We start from the raw sequence: 24,608 nt of genomic DNA on the forward strand, positions 1-24,608 counted from the left end.
CTGCTGTTTATCTGCGGCAGGCAAGCAGCAACCCTCTGCTTCCAGAGCTCCAGCCTCTCCCTGCGCTGGTGATAAGTTACTCCCCAAGTCCTTTCTGCCAATTGTTCTTGGCAAATGGACCGGGGAAGACTATTGTTGTTGCTGGCTGTTATCTCTGCCTCTGACTCCACTTGGCGGGGGTGCAAATCCATCTCTCTGGTGTGGAAACAAGCTGCTGGATTCTGGATGAGTCAACTCATTAATAAACAAAGAGTTACAAAGGAAACGGGAATCAGTCTTAACAAAATAAGTGCATAAAAAGTTTATTGGATGCTAGGGTGTTTGTCCTCCTCAGCATGACACTGCTTTATCTCGGGCCCCAGCCTTCCTATCAGAAAACAGGGAAGTTAGTAGTTTATCAAATTTTAATCAGCTTAAATGTTGATATATTACTTACATAGCATGGAAAGTATTTTCTCTGTTGTTACTGGTGAAGGTGGGTTATTTTTAATTATTAATTTATATCTGTTTCTCTGTTTCTATACCTTCTTTGCTTTGTGGAATGTGCCAATGTTAACTGGAAAACCTTCCATCACCTACTGCTTACCATGTCTCTGTGAAGGAGCCCAAGCCAGCTGCTCTGCAGGAAGGTCAAGACCAAAGTATTAAATTCTCATGAAATTTTATTCATTGTTGAAGCAGAAGTATGTGATCAGCTTCAGGAATGCTGGGCTTGAGACTTGGAGGAGGGTGGTTTGCAGCTTTTTGGTTGGGGGGTTGGTGGGGTTTGCAATGTGTTCCTTTTTTTTAAAAAAAAAAAAAAAAAAAAAAGAAGGTTTTTGTATTTTCTCCTTACAATAGCAGCCTTGTCTATAGCTCCCCTTCGGCCAGGGAAGATTTCATTTGGATTAGGCCTTAGTGCTTGCCCAGCAGTACCATTATCGTGGTAAAAAGAAAGCCTGGCTCTTCCCAGGTCGCTTGATGCTCCTTATACCCATAAGGACAGTACTACCACTTTTCTTGCAGGAGCAGTGGGCATGTCTCACAGTTTCCTCATCTGTGAGATGTCCACAGCCATGTCCCCCTCTCTCATGATCAGAAGCCAGTCTTTCTCTCCAAGAGACACTTCCACAGTCAGTCCCTACACAAGCACACAACTACAGTGATGTTAAAACAAAGCAAGATTAGGTAGATTACACTTTAGAGGAAAGGTTAGAAGCAAAACCAGCTGCAGGCAAACATACATTTCTGGACTATTGAGTTCCACATAAAACAAAGCTGGATAGAAAGCTTATTTACAGTAAACTCTTATTAAGCAAGAACAATGAATCATTACAGGTTTGGCACAGACAGCAGCCACCTTGTCTTTCAGTATCTTTGCAAGGTAAATTTATTTCAAGGCCTCAGAAAGTATTTCTAATGGCACAGATCTATTTGCCTTACAGGAAAAAAAATGGGATTCTTTGTGTTTTCGCAATAGAAGTATGCTCTCCATCTCTCCCCCAAGTCATCATACTATGAAGTTACCCCCTGTACCACCTTCCAGTGGTGCAAGATCCAAAGCCACAAAATACCCACAAGGTATTTCTAACAAACAGCACTGCCTCTGTTATTCTTCCTGCCCAATATTCACTGACAAGTTTAACTCTTGAAATAAATCGAAGACGACCAACTGTGTGCATTTTCCTCATTAAGCTTTTTGTGAAATACAAATGAACCTATATCTACCCAGCAAAACATCAAGCTGCAATAGGACAAGGGATTCATAAAGAAAATGAAAAATAATATAACAGCATACCTCTCATAAATATTTGTTTTAGTGTGTTTTTTTAATGCATTAGTTCCCTAAGTGATTATGAATAGGATAGCAATTACTACATAGACACATGGTGTGAAATATATCTTTTTGAAAAAGTAAAATCCCTGGAAAACACGTAGCTAAAGCTAAGTGCCTGATAAGATGCTCTTGTTTGTGCTTGAAAATGTTCCGTAAAGCATAGTGCTCAAGAGTTAGGAAAAGTTATGATGAAATTTGCCTAAAAATGTCAACAGAAAGTTTCCTAAGTGGAGTCCTTCAATGAAGGGTGGGCAATTTTCCCAGAAAATTTACCTAGAAAGCAGTTGGTCAATGGCAATCTGTAGTGCAGACTGCAAATCTATTGTGTCTTATGTAAAAAAAAACAATTTATTTTATCAGTTGTAAAAGTCAAATAGAGCTAATCCATTTTTTTCTCTACTCTTGAATAATAAAGATATGTGAACAGACATATGATTTACTTTCTCTGCACTGTTCACTCTATCAAAGTTTTTTTCTTTACTCTCTGAGTTAGATTTATAAATGTTTCTCCCTGCATACACATGTCTACACCATGTCATCGTATCAGGTTGCCGGGTCTTTGTTAGATCCTTCTACATTTCCTTCTCATCCTTTACGAATGTGACTGAGTAGTTTTTTTTTTAGTCCTATGTTGATTTTACCGCCCCATTGCCCGTCCCTTCCTCTGAAACAAATATTAGACAGTGCCAGGACCAGTACAAATTGGGGAAACTCTGCTTAACCTTACTTAAACTCTATGAAAACAACTTGCATCCATGTTTTCCATTATAAAGTCTCAGACTTTCTACCATAAAGTAAATCAAACTCACCTTTTCATATTAAAGAAAAAAAAAAGAAGGAAAAAAACATCGGAACTATGAAACCCCTGATTTAGGCTTGTAGAGGAAAAGCACGGTCAGGGATGAGTTGGGTAAAAGAGGAATGTTAGAGCTCAGAGGACATCATTGTTCACTAGGAAGCCAAGCACAGAACAGAAATGAGAGGAGGGAAATTATCAAAGTGAACGCACCCCTCGGAAAACAACTCTTGAGGGCAAGTCCCACATCACGCAGAGGCCGTACACATGATGTCCCACTTTCTGGGTTGTATCTCTGATACACTGCATGGAGAAAGAGCATTGCTGGAAGCATATGTGTCCTAGAGAATCTCGTCTCTTGCGAGTGCAAAGGCAGCTGCTGTACCCATTGCCAAGAGCTTGTGAAACGCAAAAACCAAGCCATAAAAAAGAAAAAAAAAAAAGGTGAGGGGAAAAAAAGAGTGCTAGAACTCTCCAATCCTCCCAGGTATAATTACAGAAAATAACAACAAAAATAAGGTGGCTTCTGGCACTTTTGGTGTTCCGAGGTGTTTACTGTTTTGAGTCTCGACTGCGGTAACGTGTAGGACGCATAAACAGTGAAGTTGGCCAACCAGATGGGGCACGCAACCTGCTAATTGGGGAAAGTCTGCCCTAGCATCCGGCCACCGGTTGACAACACAACAGCCCCCAGAACATAAATTTTTATTTCGATTTTTTTAATTATAATTTTGAATCCTGGCTCAACCTAAATAAAGATCTAAATGATTTAAATGATTATCTAAAAATAAAACAAATATGTATTTGGTAGGTAAAAGAAATTCTTTTTTCTGAATATGTATTAGCTTTCATCACTCCTCTCTTTATAGGATTTAATAGCAAGAAGTACAGGAAAAGGACCTAACTGCAAATGTCTATCTGTCTATGTAGTACCACTATCCCTACAGCTTTGGTTTTATCCTTTTCCTCACATAGAAGTTACACAGATCCGAGGAGCAAGATATTTTACCTATCACATAACATAGCTACTCCAGAAAGATATTCAGGAAAATAACAAAAAAACCCCCAAGAAACCTACTAACCTTGAATGCACAGTACAGTTACCTGCTGGAAAGAAATATGATTTGAGATCTTTTCTTCCCCTTTCAATTTCATAGAAAATACATTTTGAGCTTTCATGACTCAGTTATTTGCAGTGTAAGAAAAGGTGACAAACCTGTTTTCTACAGATGTTAAAATAACAGATAATAAATTCCATGTTGTCTTTTTTAAAAAAAATTAAGAACACCTAAGGTTTCTGGACCACATACCCTACAATATCCTTTGTTTACAAGCAAACTGACACTCGAGTCTTCTGATGTAACCTTTTGCCAGTTACCACTGAGTTAAATTTCTTCTGATCGAAGGGCTTAGCAAAATATCAGTATTTTAGAATATCAAGACATAATAATGACTCTTAGCTTGCTTACTTGAGACTCTGAGTCTATTTTTTCTCTTTCTTCTTTATGATTCTGTAATGGTGTGAGGGTCTGATTCTCAGACCAGGTTTTAGCTAATAATCCTTTGTGCACGCCTAATTGCATGGGGTCATGAACACTCGGACTATTATATAAGTAAACTACATACTTGTAATTGTGAAAGGCAGTAACTGAAATTGTGCTCCACATTGTAAATTATCTGACCTTTCAGTTAAAAACCTGTTGCCGGCTTAATGGCCACTGAAGGCGTTATAGCAATATAAATAATTTACTACTTTTACTCCCTTAAGATTACATTGCCAAGTCAGCAATGAGCCAAAATGAAGCCAAAGGGAAAGTACTTGTGAAAAGCAGAGCATTAAGTCCTATGGCAGGTTTGAATCCTATCATCAGTTGCAACTATGAGGACATTTGTCAAGAATGGGGGATGAAGCCTGGTGGGCTCCACCAAAACAACAGTGAAAACTAGTAGCAGGTCACCTCTTTACCATAAGCAAGAGCACAGAAAGATAATGAAAATAAGAATTTTGCATTCATATATATACCTGTTCATGCATCTGGGGCTGGCAGGTAGGAAAAGAAAGATCTTTTAAATGGTAAACAAAATTTACACTTCAGTATTTTTTGGTTTATATGGAAGTCGCTGTACTACCACAAAACCAGTAAGCCTATTGTGACGTTCCAGTTGTCTTACTACCCACACTTTATAGGTAGTACTAACACAGTCTGATGTTCACAAAGCACATTATGAACCATGTAATATGCTAAAGGTGATTGACATCATTATTGATGAGATGCCTAGCAATTTTAAACGCTTAGAAAAAGCTAGTATTGAGATGCGACGAACAAATTAATGCCCGACACAGCAAAGAGCATCACACTTTTCATAATTTCATAAAACAGAAATAAGTAGATGAATTACAAACCTGAAACAATAGATTCAATTTGAAAAGAAATAGCTAAATAGTATGGGAATGAAAAGTAGGTGGTATGAGAATCAATCACATTTCTTTACCATAGTTCAGTGTCGCTATTAAAAAAAAAAAGGTCTGCTTGCTTTTATCCTTGAAGACACATGCCCGATTCCAAAAACTTTAGGTAAATTCTAGCTGCAGTGAAGTTGAAGGGAATTTTGCTAAAGATTCCTAGATTCCTAGAGCCGGCAATCTCTGCTGGCGTGTGGCTAGTGTTTATCTAGGACCCCCAGAAGCTGGTAGGACTAGTCAGTCACATTCTCTCAAGGAAGTAACAAAAGAAATAATGTCTCAGAAAAGCGACATGAAATGCAGATCTTCTTAGATCAGAACCGTCACTCTTTTAAATCAACTAATTACAATTTATGCATTTACCATTTACAACCACTTTCTTCAAAATTCAACCAGAAGCAGGAATGAGAGCAAGTGTCACTAGGAGCTTCTGGTTTAATAGTATTTCATGTTGATGTTAATTGATTTGCTGTTTTCTTGCTATGAATTTACAAATTTATAGTGCAACATTCCCTGTGCTACCTTCCTAAAATGCCTCACTTGGGATCCAAAGACACACTTCTTCAGAAGCATTTCCCATCTGCTTATTAAACACCAAAAGTGAGCTCTTCAAAGATCAAGAGCATTGACTCTTTTCCCAGGAGCAGCATTTCCACTTTTCTATATGCCAATATAAAGTTTATCATAAGATCCAAATTTACAATCCCACCTAAGAAGTTTTCAAACGTGAATTAATGAGTAAGCTGAAAATTATACTTTGCAGAGAACCTGCAAAAGCAGTATCTGAATCCTCTGCAGTGGTATATCACAAAAAAGAGTAAATACAAACAAAAAATGAATGCATAAAATGAATACAAGGGGCAGATGTAGCTAGACATTACTGAATGACAGAAACGGTACCTGGATAAGGCTGGTAATAACCACTTTCCTTGAGATGCAAAAGAAAGTGGTAAAGATACTTTTTTACTACTCTTTTTTTTCCCATTTCTTTTCCTGTTACAGTGCAGTTCTCAGACCATGCTACCGGCTTTATTTCACAGAGGCAAAATGGAAAAAAAAATAATCTTCATTATTATGCCTTCCTATCTCTAAAGATATTAGCTTCAAGGTACTTTGCTGTCGGGTTCCTGCTTTTTCTACGTGTAATTCATGCAATTGCTGCTGAAAGCCCATTAAGAAAGAAGCCATGCCTGTCACCGGACCACGGAGGATGTAAAAGCACTTCATTGTTCCTGCTCTGAAGAAAAACAATTTGCCACAGCCAGACCCCCCCTCCCAGCAGTGCCAAGAGCGCGGTAATTTATTACCTCTGGATGTCTGATTCCAAGTGAAGGAAACTGAAATGTCATACCTTCATTCATAACACCGTCTCATGGAATTATTTTTTCCGGATTCCTGGGAAGTTGAAATATTTGAGAAGAATATCAGGAACTGTTGTTTTAGCCTGTTTGGTGAGTAGATAATTGCCTTCCAACTCTATTCTTTCAGGAAATGATGTGAGTGTTGCATTGTTCCTAGACGGGGGCAGCAATGTTTTTTAGCAAGACACATACATATATATTTTTAAAAGAAACAAAACACAACAAAAACATGCAGTCTAAGCCACCATCCCGAACCAGACTTTTTGAATCTGGCGCAGATAAGAGGTTGGCCCAGACAACGTGTCCACATTTCACATAACTAAGAGCATTCTTTAGAAGGGATGTAAGCAACACTTTTTGTTGAAGAAGGAAAAAAAAAAAAAAAAAGAAACCTAAAACAAAACCCTTTATGATGTGGGAGTAACAAGCTCATTATGTTAAGTGATATCAAACATGACCAGAAAAGACCCTAGGGAGAAATTACATTTTTTTATTGGATTCTGTGGGACAAACTAGCCTGGGAACTTGAAAGCGCAGGGAAGGTGCACGTGGAAATCACATCATATATGAAGAATAATTTCTTACCGTGTGAAAATTATTTGGAAATAGTTTTCAGCTAAAGTTTCTCTTTATGGCAGCTGTTCCAAAGGGAGCATACTGAGGCAATGACCTACAGTAGCACTAATGCAAGAGCTGCTGGATAACCTCCTTGCAGAGGTATGTGCTCTTAGTCCAGTCCCGTGTCGACAGGCAAAATATAATCAGCACTGAAATTCATAACAAGAGAGGCTCAGACTGAGTCTTGTGCTCTATTTTGGCTAAAGATAATGGCAAAAATTCAACTCAGTTTTTTAATTCCAATTTAATTTATAATAAAAGTGAAATTGTGCCTGAAAAAGGTGTAAAGAGGGAACTCCTGTTTCTTCTTCAGAAGAGGCTGCAGAAGACAGAAGAGCAGCATCAGAAATTCTGCTATTGCTTTCCATGCTCCAGTTTGACCACAACACACTTCTCTAGGACTTGCGTTCCTTCAAATCAAACAAAAGAAATAAACATTTTGAATTTTGTGATCCTGTGATGACGGTGACTGCCACCTCAGTGACAAATACCAACCACCAACCTACAGCAACCTGATGTAGTGCATCCCTTTTCTCCCTACTTCAACATCTGGCTAAGAAACAAAAAGCCAATAATTAGCCTTATTACATAAAATTCTATCTGTTCATGGATGTTTTAGAGGAAATTGCGTCTCTTGTACCACCTGCAAGTCACAGGTGCAAGAAAATTTCAAAACACAATACATCCTGGTCACTCCACATTTCTCTATATAATTTTGGGTGGGGTTTTTTTTTTTGTTTTTTGTTTTTTTTTTACAACCAGAAATGGCAGCCTGTGTTTGTGCTCTCTTCTCCTGGATATGCAAAAAGCCTTATACAAAATGAAAGGAAGGTAGAGTCCCAGGCTGGGTGTCTGTGCAGAGTTTGCATTCTGCATTCAGGGTGTTCCAGCCAACGAATTCACCACATTTGCCTGATAGAATGAGCGCCTCTAAACTTGCTCAGGAGACAAATATAAAAGTCCTACTGCCTCTGAGTGTTTCTTGATTCCAGAAAGTTTTTCCACTGCTGTGATGTATTGCTAGCTGCTTACTCTGAAGAATTTTGTAAAGGATGTTTCCTCCTTAGGACCCCAAATGCCAGTTAGTTGGTTGAAAACAACCTGCTAACCAGGTGCACTACTATAATTCTACTTTAAAATTTGCAACATTGTCTAGTAAATATTAAATTTTCTAAGTCACGCTCATTTTTCTTGCAAATCAATACATTGGAGGGATGCACAGTATTTCCTATTTATGTAATTGAGCTTAGAAGCTTTCTAGGTGACAGTAAATATTGGAACAGATTTAGAGCCATCTGGAGAGGGGATTTTCAGGAACCGGATTTTATTTAATGAGTGCTAAAAACATCTGGAAAGGACAAACTTGGGTCCACTCATAAAGGACTTCCTATGACCTCAAGCAAGCCGGAACTAACTTTCCTGAAGCTCCAGCTACTGCAAAGTGCTGTGCATATTCTAGAACACGTTCCTGCAAGAGGCACTTTTTTGCATGCCCTAGCTGGGGAGAGCAGTGGCTAGGTACCACCCCACCAGCTCTGCAAAGCAAGCTTGCAAACACATTTTACAATTAACTCAAAGACAACTAAAAATGCTTATCCAGGTCCTACGGTGTTTGCTGTGGCAAGAACACAAGAAAAAAGGTAGTTTTTCTCCAGATTACAGGATATAGGGATCATACACCATGAACGCTGGATAAATTTATGGATTATGTCCATCTCAAAACATTAATAGTAACAAGCAAAAGCCATAAAGAGTGCTTCAATTCTCATCAAGTTAAATGCGATGCCTGGTAAAAAACCAATGATACTCAGTTGCAGGTCTCCTCTATCCACCCAGCGAGTCACCAGTGGAGAAGACTGAGGAAATGCCAAGTTTTATTTTGAATTACTCTAATTTTGGTTTAAAACACCGCATTATCCATCCTTTAGTACCATTGTCTTGAAAGTTCATATTGAAAGGATCGGCTTTTTCTTCATCATGTATAAAATGATATGAAAATCTGAACTACCTGGGTTCTTATTTGACCCAGACAAAGTATTTAAGAACACAGTCTAAAAACTAAGTGGTTGTCCATCTCTACTGGATTCCTAGATTGAGCCCCAGATTTTCAAAGCTACAGCTTTAAACCCTAATGGGACTTTTGCAAGCCTCTCTTCTTTCTAATGCTCACCACCGCCTTGAATAAATTTGTTCTACTTTGCTCATTACTATATATAAAACTACCACCTATAAAGCTGCAAAAGTATTGCACGTAATACTGTACACTCTTCAGAACTGTAAGGTATATATATATCTAGAGAGAGAGAGTACTGAAACTCTAAGGATTAAAATAAATCTTTTCTAAAACTCCCCTTCTTAATTGCACTAGAAGAGATTTAATCCTTCCTTACTTCTCCCTTCTCTTTTAAAATTCTATGTTATTTTGAATTTCTGAAGAATCTTATGATTGAACTCCTTAGGAAAGTTGTGTTACTCAATAAAATCTAACTACAGTGGCTACGCTTCCATCTTTCTCCAGATTCTGCTCTATCTTGACACACAGACAATAAGACCAACAGCACTGGGTGTACTATGTTTTCACTATTTTGAGAAGATAATTTAATTACAAACAATTAAAATAATTGACCTGTTTAAAAGTATGTGGTATGATAATTTTGTTCACAAAATTTTTTGCAGAAGTCTTTTTTTTTTTTAAGTACGGCATGTTCTCTATCAATAAGCATAAACTTTTGCCTCAAATCTTCAGAAAACTGGGACCACTAACCTGGACAGCTGTGTAAGAATGCAGCTCTAGAAGGTTTTAAATCTCTGATACTGAGTCTAACTTCAAGTCATAAGAGATCTTAATTAGAGCCCATAAGTATTATGGACAATAGTGTTCAGATAATCACACCTTACATAAATAATTTTAAGAGCAATCTGTTGTAAGCTTTTTGGAGGACTAATGGGGCAAAATGATGCTGATAAGTAATTTTTTATTCAAAAGCATGTAGTTTTATCCAGAAAATGTGTTGTACTTATACCAAATACTGTATTACAACTGAACACAAGTATTTACAGTCTATAGCTCATATAAAAACAGACTTTCTAACTTTCCCTTCAGGCTTGCACTGACACCTACTGGGGAATATTTGTAAATCTCAAAATCCATAGCATAGAGACATAGGAAGCATTTCAACTCGGGAGTAACGATGCATGATTCGATTCGTTGGCTGATTATGCTGTGTATTGACTATTTGATTTGACTACTGCAAAAAACTCCCCAGTTTTTGAGGAAAGATCTAATAAGCCATAAATTAAAATATCAGAGGAGATGCAATGTTCCATATGTAATTAAGGAATTTTTCTATAAAAAAGTGTCACCCAGTGTTAGCATGGAAAGAAGCAGAGTAAGAGCAAATAAATCAGTTCTCTCACTCCTTCCCAAGACTAAAAAAATGTGATAGGCCTTAAATATAAGGCATTGCAAGGAGAACAGTGTATAGGTTCATTTTTAAAACAAGGCAGTTGAAAACAAAACAAACCCTTGAGTATTTCTTCAGTTCTTAAGTTTGTTATTACTCCTATATACAGCAGCAGCAAATTTCATAGAGCAGTTCCAATGAAGATACCGGTTTCTTGCTATGTATTCATTAGAGTATAAAGACTAAGAAAATATTCAAGCGATTACATCACATCCAATCCCACTTCTAGTTTCAAAGAAGAAACAGTTCAGTATAATAAACAGCACTAATAGTTCAAGAAAAAGTTACATGGGATTAAATAAATTCTCAAGATTTTTAAAACTACGAAATTCAGTCATGTAACTAGAGCAAGTATAAGGTGAAACACTTCCTTCATGCACCAATGAGAATATTAGACACATCAGGTTGGGGGTGGTAGTTGTGTGTGCTTTTTAAGCATTTGGAGATAAAAAAATAGGTTTTCCTGTAAATGTTGGCAAGCTGCTTCAAAGACAGTTAAAACTTAGAGCATATCATATAAAAAAAACTATGAAAGTTACCAAATAAAATAATTCATCAACGGATAGTTTTCAGGTAGTCCCCACAATGAGTAAGAGTGGGTCAGCAGACAGATGTAGACTATGAAGAAAAGTGTTTTCAAATGATCTTCAGCATAAAAATTCCATCCTAAAAGAGAAACATGTTTACGGTGTTAGTATTTAGAAGCTTTTCAAAGACTCAGAAACACACATCCCAGAAGATTTTAGAAATACTACTTTATTTTCCAGTGAATATCCAACTTGCAACACTTGTATCATTGCTGAAGAGCCCTCAAATTGATGAAATACTAAAATCTACAGCTCCAGTGCACAGTTAATTAGGTATCTAAATCTTAATAAAAATTATCAGTGCAAAAATAAAAATGAATTCAGTATGCAGTTAAATGCATTTTGCTATAAAGATATTTGGGCTTTGAGCACATATACATCAAATAATCTGGTAAGAGAGAAGCCATTTTCAGTCTGTGCTCAAAACAATCCAAACTATTCCACACCCAATTCTAAAGACAGGCAAGAACTAACTTTTTCTTTTTAAAATGGAAGTCTGAGCTCAGTTACAACATTCATCACGGGTACAGAGGCTGAAAAATATTACAGAGGTCACCTTCTATTCAAACAGGGGTTGTTCTAAAAGAGGCTTTCCTATTTTTCATGTGTGGGATACTTTTGAGACATCTACGTTTTTTCCATCCACAACAGAGAATGAACAACATTCCAGTGTGCCCCAGTGTCGGCAAGTCCTCTTTTCAGTCCAGATACAGGATGATGATTGATGAAGCTGCTGGGCCTACAGTAGCGGGCAGAGCAGCTTGGCAGGAATTCAGTGTTATTGAAAGAAATCTCAAATACTTATTCCATCTCCTCTACTAACTTTAATCACACTATCAACATGCTGCCAGGAACGGAGCCTTGACACCAAGCCATAGACTTACACAAGCAACCATTGTTGGCATATTGCTGCTGCAATACAGGTAAAGGGTAAATTCTGTTTATTTTTACCTGTTTCCATTCTATATTGGACACCAGCTGAATTATGGAAAGATATTTCCTGTACTAACGGTTAGCTTGCAGCAAATTTCATTAAGGTACTATGTCTCATTTTGCTTGGTTAATGAACTGATTAAGTTAACTTCTTCAGTTATACTGCTGTTAACTGCAAGTTTTATATAAAAGAAAGCTTCGCATACCCTGTAAGAGTAACAGTAAAAAAGCAGATCAGAACTACAGGCCTGTTACCACTAATCTGCTCATTTGTTTAGCTGATAAAGAAACAAAAAATCTTTCCTCATTTGCTCTATAATGTCCCGACAAGCTTATCCTAAGTAAACCAAAGCATGTTAAATATTTAAGGTAAATACTGTACTAGCTATAAAGCTAATACAAAGACTGATATATGCTTCTCATGATCACTTTTGAGCTTGTTTTGGCTCTGCTTTGAAGACCATAGCTTAAAAAGAGAGGTCTGAGGCATTTACAGGGAGAGAAAAGAAATTGTCTAAGCCCACTTCGCCTTTTTTCCGTTAGCAAAACCCATTTGAATCTCAACCCTACTTCATAATACTGAACATAGAACCCCAAAGTTGGAATTACAACTGGATTTGAAACTCTGCTGAGATCTTTCATTGCTGAAGCTTCAAAGTATTCTATAAAACAAGTTGGTTTTCCTGAAATCTATGAATGGGAGTTATGGTTTTCCCAGTGAATTCTCAGCTAACTATGGCTGGAACCGATTACATCTACTTTTTGGGAAAGGGCTGTGGCTGCACACTGGGACAGTTCATGTTACATCAGTCTGTTTTCCCAAATGATACGATACTCTCTGCAGATGGGAGAGAATTCCAGTTTGCAATTCCCTGAGCTGATGTAGTCACACAACGTAATTTCCAGTTCCACCTTCCAACAAAGGAAGAAATACTGGCATTCCACTCGCCCTGAACAAAACAAGCATAGATAGGCACTTAAGTTGAAAGTATGCAAACCTTTTCTTCCCATACTAAACCTGTAGGGGAAATTCCCCTTTCTTCTTTTTCATTTCAGCTTTCCAAAAGAACCTCTATTTAAGTCAGAAGCAACAGAGTGTTGGCACAAACCCAACATTATTAAAAAAGAAAGGCCTTAAAAAGAAACGTATTTGGCCAGTTCCTTCTCCATTTCAGAATACTGCTCTTTGAGGCGCTCCACAGCTTTTCTGTGCTCTTCATCCACCTCTGCCTGTTTGTTTTGTTGTTCTTTCATCAATTCCTCCCAGTGGGCTACGCGCTTCTCTTCACGAGCCATCAGCCTGTCCGCCTGAAGCTGGGAGAAGGAAAAGGAGAAGTTTTTAACAATCATTTCCAGATTAAAACAGAGCGTGAATGAGATCTACGTAATGTTTTTTTTTCTCCTTGTAATGTATCAGTAAAGACTATTTTCTATGTACAGTACTTCTGTGTAGGAATCACTACTCTCATACAGCTTTAATAGACATTTGGCATTTTTGTCAACTAAAGGCAATGGGAACCCATTAGTGTATTCTTCAACACTCCCTTTGCCTTGTTCTTCAAGATCATACATCGTGGGTTAAGTCACTATTTTTGCCATGCAGCATTTTTATGCAATGTGACATTATACCAAGATCCCTTTTGTTTGCAGCAGACACAGTATCAGCTACTATCAAAATACACCAGTGTATAACAATAGTTCAACTAGTACACCGTTTCACATCCAGCAGGTTTTGAAACTGTTGGTGCATCACATACTTTTTGACAGCACCTATCACACCACACTTCAGCTCCACTAATCAACGCTCCTCACAAGACAAACAGTTTGCAAGGAACATAAAACTCATGGTGCTACTTGCTTCTACCCTTACGTGGTTAATCAACTGAAGACATTTCTAGAATATGAGATAGCTAAGGTTTATCAAAAAAATCTGTGGTCCAACTCCTTTCTTCTCCCCAAAACCCTCTTGCCTTCCCCTGCTCAAGCCTTTAGCTTGCTTTGGCACAGGAGAAGTGACATTGTGAAATAAAGGGATATTAGCAGCCAGGCTATGTACATTGCTTAATCTATGTCTAAATAAAAATTTAAACAGCTGAGTACTGAGAAGCAATTGCTGTAAGTACTTATTCTTTACATTTATAAATGCAAGCAGCATTCTACTGAAATAGTACTTTTATAGACTAAGATTTATGTTGGAAATTAAGTAACTCCATATAATTGCAATTTACAACTTTAACAGTAAAAAGTTGCAGATATGAACAAACACTTTAAAAACTGGGAAAAAAAATATAAAATTAAGACATGCTAGAGTAAACAGATAAGAATGACAAGAACTACCAACTAAACGACACCAAGGATTGAATACTGTTTTTACTCTCCCACCCTGGTAGCAATTTGGAAACCTGCCCTGTAGAAGCTCAGTGCACACCCTGGGCACTGCAGCTCTCCTCCCTAGAAAACAAATTCAAATCTAAGTGTTCTCAGCAGTACCTCCAGATCATTAACACTGACAACTGCTGAGTGGATACGTTTGTGTGTGTGAGACAGTCATAATCTTGAAACCAATATTCCTTACCAGACCAATAGCTGTGTGAACAGCAAAAATAACAAAGTGTGATTCTTAATGGATGGATGCCTTCAGGTAGAGATCTTTCAACCAAGGCACATGCTGCAGTGCAAACTTGCTTCTTATTAGAAGTCAAAGAAACCATGCAGGAGAGATCTATGAATGCTGTAGCTGTAGGATAAACTTCAATGGACACTTCAGTCTCTTTAGGCATCACAGAAATCCTGACAGGTTCCTCCTACACCCAACTGCAACAGACACCATCTCTGGAGCTAAGGTGCTAGTTGGCTTCTCTCACCCAAGCCTTCTCCAGTGTCTTGTAACACTGCCTTTCTCTTAACAGAACATCACTATCAGCCTCTTCAGGACCCAGGCTCCCACACAGGAAATCAACACCCAGCTCCAGCCATCAAAAGGTTCCATTTCTCAGCACAGAAGGATGACTTTCACACTGTAGCTCTGCAAGTACCCTTGAGGTTTGCCCTGTATTGTGCTTTCTTACCACAATGCTCCTCACTCCTACCATATCATCTTCGTATCCACTGCTATTAACTTCACTGCTTTATTAAATTGAGCATAACACACAGGAATTAAAACAAATTAAATCAAGCCACTATGCAAGAGATACCGTGCCCTAATTGTAACTGCAGCTCTAGCACAGCTAGAAAGCTTAAAGGTCCATACAGGCAGATGACAATCTCTCTTGTTAAATATGTTGTTGATAGTTATGAAAAATCTTTAAAATGCAAAGTTTTTCAGGATAGTAAGACATCTTGGCATGGATTTGTATTGGTTATGTCAAAAGCCACTCTCAAAAAGCAAACAGTTTCCAAAAGTCAACATAGTTACATAAATTAGTGATCTGTAGAGACAGTATGGAGTATTTTATACTATTAATTCGTAATTTCCGTATTTATAGATTTGCAAAAAGTTTGTTTTCCAGAAACCAATACATGTAGAATTTGATAGTGAGCCTAGCAAACTAATTTCCAGGGTGATTTTGTAAAGGTGAGGAAAATAAAATTTTCGTTTTAAGATAACATAAATTCAAGTTATTTTCTATTAAGTTATTATTTGGGAAGCTTTCAAATGTTGTATTACACTTCTCACTCCTCAAAGTTTGACTACTTAAACCAAAGAAATAACCTCAGTTGACTTAAATATTAATACAAATCAGTGCTGCCATGTTAAGTGTGAGGATCCCTAGTTATGAAGCATTAATTCATTGCAATTTAAACTCATGCTGAGTAGAAAAGAGTAGATGAACATCATTTAAGAGGAGCAATCTTTGAAATGCATACCTTCTCTCGCTAAATGTGAACTGAAAATTGAAACAAAAAGCTAACATTCTACATAAACTGAAATAAATTCTGGTCCATGCACTGTCAGCAAAACATTTACAATGAAAAAGATTTACAGAACTCACATATTGCTGAAAACTTTTAATTAAAAATTTTGGATTGCTGGTAATGATTCAAAACCCAGGAGGAGACACCCTGATTTTTAGGTTTCATTCTGGTTTCTAGGGCTGCCAACTGGAAGAACTGTTATGTGTAAACTAACAAAGTATCACAAAGAACAGCACAAACAAACATGAAAACTAATATCCTTTCATAGAACTGGTTTCTTTCAAGGAACCAGTATACTTTCAGAGTATAACCTAATTTTAATTCCTAGTTTTTATCATTTCAAATGACTGCTAAAACAAACAAACAAGAATCTGTAAAATAACTATAGTCTAAACCCATAAGTCAAAAAAACAAATAGAAAGAACACAATCCTCTTAAGTGAGACAATAATAAATTAGAAAACAACAGCTAATAAGCCCAACTTAGCCACTTCAGAACACATATAAAGTTCCACTGTTCTCATCCAGTCAAGAAATATCTAAAAAACTGGTTTGGTACTTGATTGTACAAATATACCAATGCCTGACAACAAGACAGAAGCCAATATTATGGCACCACATTCAGCCTTCAGAACATCACGTTTTGTTCTGAAGTAAAACCTCATGACCTTTGTAACATGGGAAAATTGCTGTATGAACTAAAGCATGCAGACACAGGTACCTAAGCCAAGAGCAAGTCTTAGGTAATTCATGATGTTGTATGGTATTAGTACAATATTCAGCCATTAACAAAAAAAAAAAAAACAAAAAAGGAATCTCAATTATTAGCTATAAATCCTAATGTTTTAAGCAATAGACAATCACAACATTTCTTTCCATGTTGTAGATTTCCATTTGAACCAAAAGACCTTTTCATTGTCAGCAACAGTACACTATGCTTTAGCCTTTCGCTGTCTACTAGAGAACAATGTGTAACTGACAGACCGAGTTCAGAAAACTGGCACTTACTATCACCTACTGCATAGAAAAAAAATATTTTTACCCCATCTGAAAAGATCTACAAGGTAGTACAAATGGTAGTTCTCCATGGCTGTTAATTCAGCAAAATTTGGATAGATTTATTTGTTTGCTTAATCAGAGAATTGTCTCCTCACACCCAAACACTCTTAGAACTCCAGCTCTATCCTCCTATAAAGTTTCCAGCTCCAGACCACACAGACACAGCTTTGTCCTGTCTTTGATTGCTGGTCATCCATTCTTTCAGTGATTTCTCTTCTCCAAACAGTATTTCGGTTCTTATGCCAGAAGTTCCACAGAACAAGTAGTTTAAGTTCACTTTTCAGATGTAACCCAAATACTTCTCAATTTCTGCCTTTCAGTATAACTTTATAAATACAAGTTTTGGAAACTCAAACTAAACTTAGAATCTGTTTATATTTTTAACAATGCTGACTTCTTATATTTTTTTAATAAGGTATTTAGACATCAATAAGTTTAGAAGATTTTCAGCTTTCATGTTCATATAAAAAGTTGAGAATAGTTTTGAGTTAAAGTTTCATAATATGGTTTAGCTATAAACCAAAGCTTGCCTAAATCACAAGCATAGTTGCTGCCTTATTAACTCCTGCTCTGGGAATTCCCTTTGGTGTGTTAGCAAATTTACATATTTTGGCAGTGATGTCTTTCATATTCCTTTTATATCAACACCTAAGTTCAGACATTAGTTATTTGGAAAAAATCTAATCTGATTATGAAACCATTTTCTCACTCACAAGTGCATGCTGCTTGAACTTGAAAGATAGGGAAGCTGTCTTGTATTCAGTACTGACTCACAAGAGCTGGTTGTATTTATTTCTATTCTTGTTTTACTGTCATTAGTTATAGCAAACATTCAATTTTTTAACATCAAATTTTTCAGTAAACTTGTTTTCAGGATTACTCAACAACAAGCAAAACCCACCAAAACCCCAAAATTCCCACCATTTGAGGCAGACACGGGCTTTGAGAAATGTTACAATATTAGTTCACGTTACAAGTTATTAAGTTGCAAGGCCATAATGGGAAGTGCTGGGTAGCTTCCAGTATAAGCCTGCACAATTCCACATAAAAATATTTAAATTAAAGAAAAAAAAAGAAGACTGTAGTACACAAAAACCTGTTTGCAAAATTTCTTCAAGTCTTCTCTTGTTGCTCCCACAAGCTTAAAGTAATCGACAGGTTGAACTACGAGCTAAACATTACTATTCTTAATGGGAAGACTACTCAATGAGACAGGGGATTTTACGAATGCTTTTTTCAGTGACACTCCTGTAATCACAAATTACATTACATCTTAAGTGAAAATGTGGTAGGGATGATGCCATTTCCCTTTTGTTACTTGGCTGATACCAGTAGCTGCAAGGAACTGCAAAAACAGATAATTAGTAAAGCAAATAATCTTCAAATTCATTCTATTCAGTGGAAATTGAATTAATTTCACCAAGGACTGCTAAAACTAACCACTTGACACTAGATTTTACCAAAAATCCATTCTGTTTTCAGAACGCATGACTTCAGAAAGAAAAGTAAGGAAAAAGTATTTCTCCTCAAGTGGCTGCACTTCAGTGACAACTTTTATCTATAATTTTTAAAAGTTTCCTGTTACTGCTCACATTTGGAAAGTTTCAAGCCAAAAAAATCTTACTATACAAGCTTAAAGAAACACTACAAACCCTGAATAGCTATTAGCATTGCTCCACTGCACATAGAAAAAAGTTGACTGGAAACACACAGCTAATATTTTAAAAAAGAATAGTTACTATTCTGATTGAGTGTTCGTTTTGCAAGTTATACATTTTTTTATTGAATTTTTACTTCAAACAAACAGTAGCAGAACTGTAAGAATTTCCTACTTAGCTTCTCTACCAATATCTGCTCCAGTCTTAGACACAAGCAAACTTTGTCAGGGTTGAGCAGCGTGCTATTCACACAGTGCCAGCATTCAACTGCAACTGGCCTGCCCATCTTCATCGATTAAAAAAAGGAAAGAAAAACACAACTATCAGCTTACATAAATCAACGCACAGCCTGTTTTGCGTGATGGCCACAGCAACGTCTGCAGTTTTTCTGAACTAAGTGATTATAAATAATATTTTGCAAGTAAAAAAAGATAACACAAGAACACAATCATGAAGGAGTTATGGGAAAACACAAAACTAATTTGTTGTATAATTTTCCAAATTTTAGATTGAGAGCACATGTATTTCAAATGAGCAGACTGTAGCCAACTGAAAAGATTCCAATGATTCGCATGTTCCTATAATATAGCCCTTCATTAAATAACCCATCCACAAGCGAAAAACACACTTCCTTTTCAACAAGCAATATATATAATACAGTCAAAGTTCTCAGCTAACTAGGAAAGATTTACATTTCCATTTTGGTAGGTTAGTAGGTGTTTTTTGTTCCACAGAAAATAATTTTTTTTATATTTAAACTTTCCCTCTATGTGAAATTATAGTCTATATATATTACCTCTATAGAGCTAGAAGGGAAAATAAAACAAACGAAATAAAAAAACCCAAACAGTTTCCACACATCAGGAGATTGTAGGAAGAGCTAGTGATCCATTAACTTTGCAGTCATGAACATATATGCTGCATGAGTATGTTTTTTTATAAGTACAGAAATCACCCCAAAAGAAGTTTTACTAGAAGTATGTAAAGTATAGAAAAATATGCTTTTCAGTTTTCCTGTACCAAAGGCAGATAAACTTGCTGTATAAGCGCAAGACTCTTACTTAGATCATATTATAAAAATCTATCCACCCATCCTTTACCTTTCTCTGTTCATGCTCCCTCTCTTGGAGTCTATGGATCATGTTGTTGGCAGCTTGCACTGAAATAACAAATAGCAGTAGATCAGTCCGCGGTTTTAAATCAAAGAAACTCGCCTGAAAGGGATTTAAAAGACATGAGGCTTTTGCAAGTCAAAGATTATATTCCACTGTATCACTTAACTCTGCACATAAAAGATCTGTCAGTACTTGCAGAAAATGCTTCACACTGGTAACTGTATGTAGGCACATCACAATGTTCTAGATGCCAAAAAGAAAAAGGTCCTTGTGCCCACACTCCTTAGTGCTGTTGACGAGCTAGAGTGCACCACTCAGCACCTCAGAAGACATCAAAAAAAACTCTCAAGTCAGTAAGTAGAAACAGGTGACCAAACTCTAAGTTCTAGTTGTATTTTTTTTTTCCTTATTTTTTCCCCTTCAAATGTAAAAAGTGATTTAGTATCAACAATCTACATGGAAAACATCTTTATGCTGGAGCCAGCCTCTTCTCTTGTGTGACTAAGTCTGGGAAAACAAAGAGTTTGACAAACAAAGGGAATGAGAACAAAGCACAGAAATGATAGAAAGCTTATCCAAGGATGGTACTTTTTCCACAAATCATGTTTTGAATCCAAACTATTTAAATTATTTCTCAAAATGATGCAAGAAGGGAAATAAGAAGCAGTGTGCTTACATCTCTTGATTGTTTCACTCAAATTGTTGTGCATTGCCTGCTCACACTTAGGAAGAACATGTTCGTTTGTTTCAAAGATTGTGTTCTTTAGATTTTCAAGTACTCTTAGTTCTCGGAGGCCACGTTTTTCCTGCCAGAAGAATTAAAAGAAAATTAATGGCTAACAAAGAATTTTACTGTCCAGAATAAGACTGTTTTCCCGTTGATAAAATAATAGCTTTATCTCAAAGATTATATCGTGTCTATTAAAAGGTTACTCTACGTATTTAACACAATTCATACAATTAGTTTTGTGAAAAAAGAGAGTAATGCTCTATTTTTCACACTAGAATACAGAAATACTTTGAATGACACTTCTAACCTTTGTGAAAAAAGTTAGTATGTACTCATGAAAGCACTGGATGGAAAAAGGTGCTGTTTTGTATAGATAATTTACAGCATATCAAAAACCACAGAGCAAGCTTGAAAGCATTGCATTTTTATAACTCAGCTGTTACAGAGAAACAACATAGCAGTGATTTTGCTTGCTTGATGTCTGACTTCCCAGATTTAGCCTGGTATGAGGTTAAAACAATGCAAGTAAAATGTTTTTTACTGAAGGAAAGCCAGGAAGTCAAGACTAAAAAAATAACATAACACAGATAAGTGAAGAGGCGGCCCCTCTGTCTTACATGATTCCTTACAAGAAGAACAAGCTTTTGCTTTATTCTTTACAATAAAAATAAAACTTAAAAAAAAATTACTATTTTTCCAAAGCCATAGCTCTCCTCCCACTCTGAATTTCACCTGCACTTTACTGTAGACAACGAAAAGGATTCTGAAATCTCCTTCAGGCTGCCGTGTGTCCCCGCTTCCCCTTTCCCAGCTCTACAGACTTATGAATAGAGTTGCACACAAACATCCCTGTACTGAAAGTTGCTAATCATAAAGCAATTCCAGACAAGCAAAAAATACCGCATCACATGAAGTGGGTAATTAGATCACCATATCCAATTTAAAACTTCAGAAACAGAGGCACAGACAAGTAAAGTCGCTTAATTAAAAAGGTTCCAGACTTCCTGAATGCAAATCTACATTTTTTGACATGGTAAATGCTTATCATTGAAAGAAGAAACTTATGTCCTACTACAACCAAAAAGTATCTGATATTTCTAAGTTAGAAACAAGTGTAATTTTTGGAAAAAAAATATCTAAATTGCAAAAATGTGAATAATCCTCTGCTTTGCTATTTTCCACCTAAAAGTATTAACTAGAAATTGAACTTCCAAAAAGATCTAAAAATACACGAAATTTGCCTAAGAAATAGAACAAGGCTTTGGGTGCAATGAGAGAAATATATGAATTATAAAGATAAGAGTTCTAATTTTTTAATTGAGTTTAAAATTCCCCTTCTGATGAAATGCCACATAAAACTACTTACTGTATCCCATAACTCGTTTAGGAAAGGTAAATAAAATAAATTATTCCCTGTGACTCTCAAGCCCACATGATACACCTCATGGGAGCTTAGTTCACAAAGTGATTTTGCTAAACCAGTACAGAGGCAAATTAGACCTGGTTGAAATATTAGCTACACTACAGGGGCAGGGGAAAGACATTCTAATGTCGTTGCTTTAAAATTAGCTTTGTGCACTGGAAACGTGATGTATAAGTATATTTTCAGGACTAATTTTAAGATTTTTAAATCCCACTGTCTTTAAGAATTAAAATGTAATCCAAAACAGCCTTTTGTGGACACTAGATCCTACTTTTCTGAACTTCTGCTGCCATCTCGTGGAAAGTGTCTGATGCTTTCCAAAGTAGTATATAAGTACCTATGCAATCTTCAGTACTGTAGCCTTATTTGCAGCCAATCAGATAACAGTAATTCAATGTGTAATGATTTTCTGACTCTGCAGAAAGTGTTGCTCTTCCCTCCAGAAAGATTACATTCTTTCATAGAACAAAAATGAAAGAAAAAAGAAATGACAAGTAAATTAATTTAATTAAACTACAATTCTGCTAGCTGAGGCACGAAGTAGTTTCTCAAGGGGATGTAAACCTGTAATGGCCAACAATGTTTCCTTGAACCAACGTGACTTCTCTAAGATGTTAGGACTATATCATTCTCCTACATCAATGTTCCTGCCAGTCTTTTCCAGGAAAAAAAAAACAAAAACAACTTATGGCCCTTTAAAAGCTTGTAAATAAAAATACTTAAATGACTGTGTTGTTTAGTAAGGATACAGACGTACACTAGAGGGCTGGCAGTTGCTTTGGACAAGAAATACATGTCAATTCCTTCTAGAGGCAAATAGACACATAGGTACAAAGATACATAGTATCACCTCTTAAAAGATACACAACCTCTTAAAAGATATACAAACAGTTTAAAGTGCCACAGACAGATACTTACTTCGAATTCTTTAACAAAGTAACGTATTTCTCCCTGAATGACGGGCCTGTGATCCAGCAGCCTTGAATAGATTTCCCCAACGTCTAGAGGAGCAAGGAAAGTCAGAGTTTGAGCTTTTGTGTCAGGCAGAATAGGCTGCAAAAAGCACGGCATGGGCATTGGCACGGCTACTATTCATATAATCATAGAATTACATGGGGTTGGAAGGGACCTCTGGAGATCCTCTAGTCCAACCCCACTGCCAGAGCTGGTCCACTAAGAGCATGTTGCACAGGAACTTGTCCAGGCGGGTTTTGAATGTCTCCAGAGAAGGAGACTCCACCACCTCTCTGGGCAGCCTGTTCCAGTGCTCTGCCACCCTCAAAGGAAAGAAGTTCCTCCTCACGTGTAGGTGGAACTTCTTAGACTCAAGTTTGTGCCCGTTTCTTCTTCTCCTGTCACTGGGCACCACTAAGAAAAGGCCAGCCCTGCCCTCCTGACACCCACCCTTTAAGTATTTGTATACATTAATTAGATCTCCCCTCAGCCTTCTCTTCTCCAGACTAAGAAGACCAAAGTCCCTCAGTCTCTCCTCGTAAGAGAGATGCTCCAGGCCCTTAACCATCTTTGTGGCCCTTTGCGGTACCCTCTCCAGCAGTTACTCACCTTTGATTATGGGCTGAATGGGAGACCCGGCCGCCAGCGCCTCCCGCCGCCTCTCGCCGTGCAGGGGGGAGGCCGCGCTGCGGCCGGGGGACGCGGGCCCTGCCCCGCTCATGGCGGCGGCCCCCCAGCACCCCGCCGCCGCAGCCCTCGCACCGCCCTCGCGCCTTCCCCGCCCGCCCCGCTTCCGCCTCAGCCGCTGCCTGGGTGTGACGTCATCGCCGCGCGCCGGCCGCGGCCCCGTTGCTAGGGTAACGGCGGCGCCGGGGCCCGGTGAGTGGCGCCCTCTGGGCCCCGCGCCCGGCACTTCTGGAAGCAAACACACAAAATCCCACCAAAAAAAACCCCCACCACCACCCAAGGCTCGTTTGTTTGTTACTTCCTGGGTTTAGGAGAAGCGGTTTTTATTCAGATACATTGCTTCCGGGTGTCGCAAAGATGAACGGCAACTGTTGGACTTGTGGTCTACAGAAATTAAGAGCTTGTTTTACAAAATCAAGGAATTGTCAGAGTTGGAAGGGAGCTCTAGAGATCATCTAGTCCAACTCCTCTGCCAAAGCAGGATTGCCCAGAGCATATTACTCAGCACTGCATCCAGGCGGGTCTTGAAAATCTCCAGGGAAGGGGACTCCACACCCTCCCTGGGCAGCCTGTGCCAGGGCTCTGTCATCCTCACCAGAAAGAAGCTCTTCATTTTTGAGTGGAATTTCCTATATTCCAGCTTGTGCCCGTTGCCCCTCGTCCTGTCACTGGGAACCACTGAAAAGAGCCCATCTCCATCATCCTTCAACCCACCCTTTAGGAACTTGTAAACAGATGAGGTCTCCCCTCAGCCTTCTCTTCTCCAGGCTAAAGAGCCCCAGCTCTCTCAGCCTTTCCTCCTAAGGGAGGTGCTCTAATCCCTTAATCACCTTGGTTGCCCTATGCTGGACTCTCTCACGCAGTCCCCTGTCTCTCTTGAATGGGGCAGCCCAGAACTGGATGCAGTATTCCAGTTGTGGCCTCACCAGTACAGAGTAGAGGACTCACCTTTGATTATGGGCTGAATGGGAGACCCGGCCGCCAGCGCCTCCCGCCGCCTCTCGCCGTGCAGGGGGGAGGCCGCGCTGC

The 24,608-nt window shown here is 38.0% G+C and overlaps 1 protein-coding gene across 1 annotated transcript; it reads right to left on the minus strand.

Moving 5' to 3' along the window:
- Nucleotides 1-286: 286 nt before the first annotated feature.
- Nucleotides 287-23,660, minus strand: BLOC1S5 (biogenesis of lysosomal organelles complex-1, subunit 5, muted). The gene is made up of 8 exons (XM_014940880.1): nt 23,502-23,660; nt 22,857-22,939; nt 20,462-20,591; nt 19,771-19,829; nt 11,059-13,353; nt 7,023-7,465; nt 6,428-6,590; nt 287-779 (listed from the first exon to the last, which is right to left on the minus strand). The coding sequence occupies exons 1-5, from the start codon at nt 23,611-23,613 to the stop codon at nt 13,174-13,176; spliced, it is 564 nt and encodes a 187-aa protein (XP_014796366.1). The 5' UTR covers nt 23,614-23,660; the 3' UTR covers nt 287-779; nt 6,428-6,590; nt 7,023-7,465; nt 11,059-13,173.
- Nucleotides 23,661-24,608: the final 948 nt, after the last annotated feature.

The sequence above is a fragment of the Calidris pugnax genome, unplaced genomic scaffold (assembly GCF_001431845.1).
Source record: "Calidris pugnax isolate Ruff unplaced genomic scaffold, ASM143184v1 scaffold8, whole genome shotgun sequence".
Lineage (NCBI taxonomy): Eukaryota > Metazoa > Chordata > Aves > Charadriiformes > Scolopacidae > Calidris > Calidris pugnax.